The following is a 10,598-nucleotide window of genomic DNA, read 5'->3' on the forward strand; positions in this document are numbered from 1 at the left end:
AAAAAGAAAGCTGAAGAGGTAATCGTTTTAAATTCTAGTAGTTTTGAATAAAATCATTAAATACTCTCTGTCACCTTAATGGTGATAAAATGAATTATCTAATAAGAACCTGCCCACCCGCAGTGCAAGAACATGCAGCATACGGTTTTATGGCACTCGTTTAAATTATTTGCATTGTTTACCATACTAAACAATACTTAATAAAATATTATTACAGCTCATTCTTCGTCTTTTCCACGACCGTATTGACTTTTAGATTACCTACTTTAATGAATATCAGAAGTTCAGGTTCATTGTGTGTGTGGAGTCGAAATTAAATAAAAAAAACTTCTTGACTTGATACGGTACATCAATAATTGTTAGATAGATTTTCTTAGAAGGTCAATAATTTGATAAAACTAATGTGATTTCCCTGAAATCGAGATTAATAAGAGTCATAAAAAAACCATAAAGTATAAAAATAGTCATTCCAACGTTTTATGGAAAATATTTCAAATATACTCGACTATTTATCATTCTGTCATATTGACAACAAGGAACTTAATTATATTTGAAGTACAGGAGACAACGCACCAACGATTAAATCAATAGCAAAAATGTACCCTAGCCACTTGCAATAAAACGAAATATAGTCTAACAACAAAATATTACTATAACGTATTAGCATTCCGGTATGCCTGAACTGTGACATCGATCATTAAGATTGCCGTGGTATTGAAGCGATAAGCGGAATCAATAGACAATCAGCAAATTAATGTGACTTAGGGCCAATTTTTCAATCGCCAGATAACTTTTATTCGATGAATATATTTGACGTTTTGACAGCTTTTGTATAGAAAATATGTCAAACGGCCATATTTATTCCTCAGATAAAAGTTATCTGACGATTGAAAAATCGGCTCTAAATGAAAAGGGAAAGACAAAATCCATACTGATTTTATGGAGTTTCTTGGCGGTTCTTCTCCAAAGGAATGAAATTTGGAAGCGTGCAACTCGAGTCATTACTATGACGTTTTGAAATTACTGAAAAACGGCCTATTCGTTATGAAAACTTTTGATTTTGAATTTGTTTACTCTCTCTGTTTTAAAGTTAGCTGAAGTCATAGGGCTCTATAAAAGGTAAAAGAGTATTTATTGTCTGGACACATTCGTGCGAGCAAACCTGATGGGCAAAGCTAGTTATTATTTCATAGTGAGTTGCAGAATAGCTGGTAACAAAATGGATACCTATGTGTAAAAAAAAATATTTTCGAATCACTTTTTGCCTTTTTGCGTGTTATTCGTAGATTTTTATAAATGCATGGCGTCCAGTAATTTGAACTTATTATTCAAGGTTCGACAATTTTGCTAATACATATACCATTTTTTGCACTTGTTATAATATTTTCGTTTTAAGCAAGTACATTCGTTTTCCTGAACTCTTCATTCGTGATACATTCGTAAACAAGTTTATATTTTTTCGTAGAGACTATAAAATTGATCGTATTTATTTGACATCAGAAAAACAAGCTTCATTTTAAGGTTAAAAAAAATAGGAAGAAATCTTTCAATCTTATCAACTAGCTTCTGCATTTTGATTAGCGTTTTAAACATTGAAAGTACTAGCACTTCAAATGAAATCCTTATAAGCCAAACACTTTAGATGTCGTTACTTTGGGAACGAGAAGTTAAGAAACGATTTGTTATCTAGTCTGAGTCACAAGCGCTCTGTGCTAGCTAGACGCTGTTGTTATGTAAGATGTAACTAACCTCCGCAATCACCTGGTGTTTTAGTCACGCGACCACACCAGCACAGCGACAGCGCTGCCAAACTATGCGAAAATTGGCACTTGCAATAATGACATTATGTAACTCATTTTTTGCATTCGGCGATGTTTCTTTATCTTTCCATAATAAATAGATTTTGACTATAATTAGTTTTGATAATCATAAAATATTCCACATCTCTCACACAACGCCATCTAGTCCTAAACTAAGCAAAGCTTGTATTATGAGAACTAGACAACTGATAAACGTATTACTAAATACATACGTAATATAGAAATTTTACACCCAGAAAAAGATAAAAAGTTCGTGCTCATGACACAGGATAAATGGTCCTGAGTAGGAATAGAACCCACGACTTCCATCCTAGGAGTCAGGGTCGCTAACCACTCGACGAACAGGCCAGTCTTATATTTTAACTAAATAATTGAAAATTCTAAATAATCTTTACTTTTGTTACAGACATTGCCGTGACTACAGGCGAACAACTAGAGTTTTACAGCAACAATACCAAAATACGCAATGAGGGGGTTCGGTTCCGCGACCTCACAGCTCTAGCCTACGATGCAGTGCACAACATGCTGCTGTTTGTCGACAAACAGAGCGACAACGCTTCAATATTTAGCTTTAACTTAGGAACCAAGAAATACCGATCGCTAGTCAGAAGGAGATCGGACGAAAACATTCAAGATCTTACCTTCGACCCAGTGGAAGGGAAGCTCTTCTGGACCGACACCAATGAAAGAAGCATATTTTGGATTTCAATGAAACCCGGCTCCAAAAACAATGATTACGGAAACCTTTTAATCAAGATGGATGATGAAATTCCAAGAGCCATAGCCGTTGATAGCTGTAGAGGGTACGTTGCTCATAATATTTTCGAAACTAGCAAAAGTGCAGCTATATAAGCTTCTTTATTTTTGACTCTGATTTCCAAATTGCAGGTATATTTACTGGACCAATATTAACGTTACGAAACCCACGATAGAAAGGGCTCGGTTGGATGGCACCAATCGCGAGGTTGTGATAGATACTAATATCTATATGCCTGTCAGTCTAGCTATTGACCAGCAGACGAAGCAAATTTACTGGGCCGACGATAAGGAAGGCATTCACTACTCAATAGAAACTGCAGATTTGGATGGAAAGAACAGGAGAACGTTGATGGTTGGTACACATCATCAACCATACGCACTGACTGTGTCAAAAGATTCTATCTACTGGGTGGATTGGGGTTACAGATCAGTTTGGCAACTACCGAAGAATCCACCAATGTATTCTGAACCCGAAGAGATCAAAGCTTTCAACAACGAGTTGCCTTTCGGAGTTGTCGCTAACTATCAAATTGAGGATCAAACCCACGGCAACCCCGAGTGCGAAAACCTGTCAAGTCTATCTCAAAACAACTCTGTGATCAACGATACTTTCTACATTCCCACGGACGTCGGTTTATTCTGTGTCCATGGTATCAAAGTGAGTGGGAAACCTCTCTGTAATTGCACGGTGGGGTACACCGGCGAGAGATGCGACATCTCCGTCTGTCAAAACTATTGCTTCCAAGGAGACTGCAGTCTGACTAGTGATGGACAGCCTACATGCAAGTATGTATGCTTCAAATTATTTATTTGGTAAAATTTTGAAGCAGTTCATTTTGCAAATTATTTCGTAAACAATTTTATTCAACGAGACCTTCCGGTCCTCAAATCCTAAGTATATCATTACAAAACAAATGCGCTTATATATGATACTTATATTATTTTTCTGCAGTTGTAACAATGGCTACTCCGGCAATAGATGTGAAGTGAACGTCTGCACCGGATACTGTCTAAACAACGGCATTTGCTCACTGAATGAGAAAAGCCAACCAACCTGCCAGTGTTTAGGAGGAGATCATGAGGGCGAGAGATGTCAGACTCTCATCGTTTTGACGACGACGACTGAGGCACCACCCAAAACTGAGACCAACCAAAGTTGCAAGTAAGTGGAGTTTTATTACGTATTTTAGAAGTAGCGATGGAAAATTTTATTTCTTGGACTAACTCTGCCTGTTTGCCTATTTAATATAAGGATTGAAGAATAAATCATAGCGAAAAACAGTTCGTCATATACGTATAATCTTGTTAAGCTTTGGATAATTTTTTTACATCCGTTGGCAAATGTTTTATTTCTACTATAAAAAGGGCCTTTCGTTTCTAGCACTTGGAATTAAAGTTTATATCTATCACATTTTTTAAACTGTGGGTAATTTGTAGTCAACTAAAGAAGCTTTCTGCGTAATTTCTTTATTTTCAGTTGTTCGGATAGCCAAATAATCAATTATCAACCAATGACGCTGTCCCCTGAGGCCTATCCAAACAGCGAAACCATAATAGAGGGATGTTCATCCTGGGATCCAGTTAGAGACCCCGTGATCGTGGTGCTAGGAATACTATGTGGACTGCTGTGCTTAGCCTGTGCCGTGCTTATCACCAAAAATCTACAGTTGAGGAGAAGGCCAAGGTATGTTATAGTAAAGGATCTAGGCTAAAATGCGAGAAATATCTAGCAGAATAATATAAGTCAAGTAGTTATTATCAATTTCAACATGGAATTTTCTATTAATAATTATATTATTACATGGTTCATTTAATAAACCCCTAATGTATGTTTTAGTTTTAGTAACTTTCGCTTTTGAAAGCATTTTGCCTAAAAGTATATTTTTGTAGAGTAAGGATGAAACTTCTAAACTTTTGTTAGTACTGTGAGGGTTGACGCACTATACTTACGTCACCATTAGTGTATGTGACGTGATAATTTAAATTCCACAATTCATTTTATCACCAAAAAAAATATCGTTGATTTAAAAACTTGCTCGTCAGTAGCAGCCTATGCAGCGTTATAATCCTGAAAATCATCTGCATACCTGTAAACTTCTTATAACCAAATTACCAATAAATAATGAATAATCCTTTATGAAAGACTTAATAATTCCAAGCTGCTTAAGGTCTTCCCTTCCAAGCTGATTTAAGTCTATATTTACGAATATAACACAGCAGTTAATTTAACACTAAGGTATTGTTTTTATGAATATGAAACGGTATTTTGAGACATGCGGCGAAGTTGTCAAGAGCCTTCGTATAACTCATGAAAATAAATTTACTTTGAAGGAGAGGTACAAATATAGGGGACGTCTTACTTTAGTAACACATTTCATTTTATATCCGTTTCAGGATTAAGAAGAGAATAATAGTAAACAAAAATGTAACGCCGATGACAGCGCGGCCCGACCAATGTGAGATCACCATTGAAAATTGCTGCAATATGAACATCTGTGAAACTGTAAGTACAACTCAAAATTGCCACATAAAAATATACAATTTAACATGAATCTTAGATAAATAAGGACCATTTTTGCTCGGCCAGAAGTAAATGCGCCGAAACTGTTTAAAAGCAAATATAAATTAAGTAAATATTTGCGGTATCAAATAATGCGACGACGTTTAATAAAGTTATTTAAATTGTTCCACCGTATCCTAGAACGAGTTTCGAATTAATTAATTTACGTGTGAAACAGATGTATTGATTATACATACATATTTACTGAAGGTTATATTATCTTATTACATAATTATAAAGCTACTTATTGCGTACCTGCTAGACGGCATGCAACGTATAAACATACTGATTGCAAAATCACTTTTGATCATGCAGCATGATTCTGCAAAACTAGACAACAGATAATAAATAAAAATAAAAAGAAGCATTTCATTAAAACTCTTACTTTACCGAAAAATTCTGATACAAAGAATCACTTGTTTAAATAACATTCGATCATTATTAACAAATGAATGTCAATAATATAGGTGTGTGTTTATTAAATACTGGCGTGTTGTTGACACACTTTCCATTTTGTATACACTTGTCACGTGGCGCTCAAACAAGACAACTCTTTATAGACAACTGTCATGGCGGATTTTTTTTTTAAACCATAGTTATTTTTTCAACTACATACTTCTGAATTCAAAAGGAATCGATAATAATATTAAAAAATGTAAAGAATTAGAGAGAAGATTATATCAATAATTTAATTCCTACGTAAATATCTAAACATTTTCCATAGTACGGTAAAAATCTAGATTTAGCTTTACTGCCCTATCATTATAAACTTAATGATATAACACTGACCTTACTATGTTTGTATTGGTCTACGTGTTCTTGTATTTAATAGAGTTTATGTTAGTCAATATCATAATACTTAGTTACAATTATAAGTAATAATTAATACAAAGTAACAGCAAGACATTTTCTTTATTTTTTATTTTCCGACCGTTTTAATGGATTTGACTTAAAGTCAAATCACTACATCAAAGTCAAATCATCATTATCCGACATTATAAAATTTTAAAATACTATCTTTCCTTAAATTAGACTAGATTTTTGGGTTCAAAGTTGAACTCCTAATCTCTTGAAACACAAAACCATGATAGCTATCACCTTCACTATCACAATATAGTAAATATGTCATTATATATCAAAACACGTGAAATGCATGCAGATAAATGAAGAGTTTTAGTACATGGTATTATCTCTTGTGAATTTCCTACTTTCATGTACCTACAGCGTGGTATCAACGACTTATTTGTGACCGTTATAAATATTAATGATAGCTTACCGATTAATTTGTTGTCTCAGTAAACTTTATGGATAAAATTACGGATATTAAAGAATAGTTTAAGTAAATAATCTATGTAACCAATGTTGACATCATTTATTCTTTTATTTTGAAGATAATCTTGATTTCTGCCTAATAGATACTAATGATATGATTGACGAAAATGATTTCCTTTCAAGATGGTCTTGTTAAAGTCATCACAAGGAAAAGTGCTAATGAATAATGAATATGTATCTTAGGAACAGATATTCTTTTATCTAGTTCAGATACAGATGCCTTCGCTAATAAGCTACGAATCTAAAAACTGTTCGGTTCATGTGTCAGTTCCAAAGTTTTAGGTACGCCAAATAAATAATGTGTATTAAACCAATGGACTGGCCAACTAGTACAATACCTTTTTAGGTTAGCTTAAACAAATATATAAGCCATAAAATCTTAAAACCGAGCAGAAAAACACAAGACCAAATAAAAATAAACTTAATTTCTATATAATTTGCGTTAAGTAATATTTGAAAATAAAAATAACATTTTCACACAGGTTGATAATCATAATGCTTTGGCAAGTCATCTGCAATGAGTATGTGCTCAAAAGCCGTTCTATCAAGGTTCACATTTTGATCTTAAGCTTAGCCCCGCATGCTTTGAAAAGCACCTGCTTATTAACTTAAAAACCGTTTTATTACTTTTAAAACAGCTGCAAACCAAGAAGTGATTGAACACAGTATTATATACCGACATTATGTAGTTGAACTAACAGACCATTTACATACACATACTGCATACATGACATTCATTTAACACCATAATTACACCAGTTCATTTGTAATGCTTGTATGCTGAATAGCTGATACTATTTTCATGGAATCATACCTACTCTAAACAAAGCTTTAACATCTGTAACTTGGGTAGTCCGTATTTTGGTGCGTCGGATTTGATACTATGTGTTAACTAGGTGGATACGGTATAAATGAGTTATAAACAAGTCATTAGGGAAACACTAACTATATATTTTTATTGATATTGGTAACAGGTATTGGAATTAATAAATGAGTAATAGAGGTGGCGGATACATACACCATACAGTCAGCAACAAAAATGAAACACGTAGTTTAAATTAAAATCTTTTCGGCAATCACTGGACTAAAAATGATCACGTGATCGAAAAATAGATTGAAATCTTGGTGCTGAATGAGCATACGATCATTCAGGATTTAAACTAAATTCAAGTCAATTATTTAATAGAACTCAATGTCACAACAAAACGAGGACATTCTATCTCAAAATTATTTGTTATTATTCTCCTACGTGTATTTTTATAGCTGATTGTACCGATAGAGAAAGAATATTAAACAATTTTTTATTCTTGTTTCAGCCATGTTTCGAGCCAAGATCGACGATACGGCCATCCCTATTAGATTCCAAACCAGGCAAAGAAGAAAAGAAGAACTTAATTGCAAACATGGAATACCCAGATGATCCTTATTAAAGCTATGCGTTTTATACTGAGTGACGTACAATACTTTGGCAAGATTGCACAATATGTAAGGAATTTAGGTATGTAACAGTAGTTCAACTGATCGGTTTTTGTACATTTTTATCAATGTCATTTTAGTTTGGCAATTCAAAAGAAATGTACGTCAGAATGAGAACACTTTTCAGAGAAATCGTAACTCATTACATAAATTTAAATGTATAATACAACTACTCAAACAGAAGACACTGTTTTAAATATTTTTTAAGCTCAAAGGCAATTTGGGTTTTCTGTTTGGGGACAGAAGAAGCTAAATATTGATAAGGGTAGATACAAACACGTTTTAGAACCAAGGCTGTTATAACAATCCAAAAATTCCTTATATTATTGTGCTAGGTTTACATATTGTGATATTTGATTAAGGATGCGAATATGATACGCGTAAACGATTACATTAATCTCTACGTGTGGTCAAAGGGCTGTGTTGATGCTAAAATCTGAGTGCAAGGTAGCTAGATTTTAGTCTTAATTATTTATTTGGGTATAGGAAGCGGGGATCGGGCATATCGTGAATACGTAAACCTATGCTAAAATTGACATGTTTATGTGTAGATCCTTATTTTGATAGCATTCACAAGGTGCCTTTTACACGTAGTGCTTTAACTAACGATGTAACATATCCATGTTTTAGTTGACACATCTTCAATACGTGTTGATTTTAGCAGCTGTTATAGTAGTGGGCATTTGAGTCTATTATTCGTTATTTACTTTCATATACGTTAGTAACATCTACAGTACACTAGACTTGTGTCAATGAGGTTCTACTGGGAATTGTTTGTCCGATAGTAATTTTTACTTGATGAAGCTGCAGCGACGTGCCAAAGTTTGTAATTTTCGTTAAACGAATTGGTTGCTTCCTTGAGAAACTAAAAAAATCGGTATTTGTTTAAATAACGTGAAATGGCCTCGATTCAAAATGTAATGTAGCATTTATGAGGAATGAAAATAGTGTACTGTTTGTACAGATTTTTGTTATTATTTTTTAATGATTGTTACCAAATTTAATTGTATGGTCATTATAATTAATTTAATTATTTTATTCGACATGTCATTATAAAAATCATTGAATATTATGAAGGAATATTGTATGAGTTGTATGTCCTATAAAGCTTGTTGGGAGCTTATTCCGTTTTTGTGTTCATGTCACTGATGTGTCATAAGCTCGTTGTTTATACACATGGCTCATTTGTGGCACAAATCAACGTCCATGGTCCTATATGGTAGAGGTCTATAAAGTATAATTCATAAATAAATGTGTTCTTCCATGATTCTCAAAGTACCGTAAAGACTTGTTAACTATTTATAAATTTATTAAAGTGTATGAACGTTACTGTTTTACCTAGAGAATGATCTTTTCAAATTTTCATGAACTTTTAAGTACAAAACTTGACTAACTTTGAATTTGAAAATTTAATAGGATCATCTTTATCAATGAATGCTATTTATGTCCTTTCAACTATAAATTTGTAGATACGACTAAAAGTCCCTGGTATCTTGGAATCGTATAGTTGGTCAACTATGTATGCGATCAGTGTGCGACCGTGTGTGAAAACAAAATACGAGAGTGGAAGGTTGTTCATTTACTTAATAATCATTGTGTAACAGAACTATTTCGACTGCTTGCAGATATAATTAACAAGAAACCTAACGCCGTAAAGTGTCTTAAATGAGAATTAAATGTGCCGGAAAAAAAATACGGCTATAATATTGAACTAATTTTATAACCATAGAACTGTTAACTTAAACATAATGATAATGGTCTTTATTTTGAATGTTGTAAGCAGAAGAAATAGTGCCGTTTACATGGTTTGTTAGAGCAATACCTCACTTCTCGCCTAAATATAAGCTAGCCTCGGCTACTGGCTTCTATCGGCTTTTTTATAATTTTTTAAAGGACGCATGCATGGTATAATGATATCATTCAGAAATTATGTTAGTATAGTCGCCGATAACTCCATAGTCTGTGGTCAAAGTCCAACATAGTTCTAAACAATGTAACCATTGGACAGGCTCTTAGTTTAAGAATTTGCGTTCCTATAGGTAATTCTGAAAATTATTTATCAAAGTACCTCAATATAAATATTTATTTGAAATGTTAGAATACTGAATGGAAATATATATTTTTGTACAGTTGTAGACTAAGATTATTTGTTTGGCTTTGTATTTATGATTTTGACTGTACTTACTATCTAGTTATTTTATATCCAGCTGATTTTATCTTAATGACAATAATGAATACTTAATTTTGTTTTTCCTGTTTCTTGAACAGAACTTTCGTGTACTTAAATTGTAACAGTACTTATTTTTTCTTTGTTTTTGTTTTCCCCCTATCTTTTAAGTAGCTTTACGTCTATAAAAGCACATCTACTTCATCTGGCCTATATTGGTGGTACTTAGCTGAGTAATTAGACAATTTAGCAATTACTTTTTAGTTGTTAGTTTTAGTCGTGGATTAATAATATCCACATGAGAAATGTGATATTATTGAGTCTTGGTATAAGTCTACTTTAGTAAATATTGTGATTAATAGTCTCTAATATTAAATTAAAAGCTTGCATAAATATGTTTGTTTTATTCAACTATTATTCCTTGAACGATCACATAGGCAATATGCTAATTTGTAGAGTAAAAATAACACAAGGCATTTAAATA

The 10,598-nt window shown here is 33.1% G+C and overlaps 1 protein-coding gene across 1 annotated transcript; it reads left to right on the forward strand.

Annotated features, from left to right (window-relative positions):
• Nucleotides 1–2,226: 2,226 nt before the first annotated feature.
• LOC113507793 (protein cueball-like) lies at nt 2,227–10,507 on the forward strand (the record flags this gene model as incomplete). The annotated part of the gene is given in 6 exon segments (XM_026890717.1): nt 2,227–2,623; nt 2,709–3,365; nt 3,532–3,741; nt 4,057–4,263; nt 4,974–5,082; nt 7,788–10,507. Coding segments are annotated over 6 exon segments (1,694 nt in total), but the record flags the coding sequence as incomplete, so codon positions are not given.
• Between the last annotated feature and the right edge of the window lie 91 nt (nt 10,508–10,598).

This window comes from Trichoplusia ni, unplaced genomic scaffold, assembly GCF_003590095.1.
Source record: "Trichoplusia ni isolate ovarian cell line Hi5 unplaced genomic scaffold, tn1 tig00003150, whole genome shotgun sequence".
NCBI classification, from domain to species: Eukaryota; Metazoa; Arthropoda; class Insecta; order Lepidoptera; family Noctuidae; genus Trichoplusia; species Trichoplusia ni.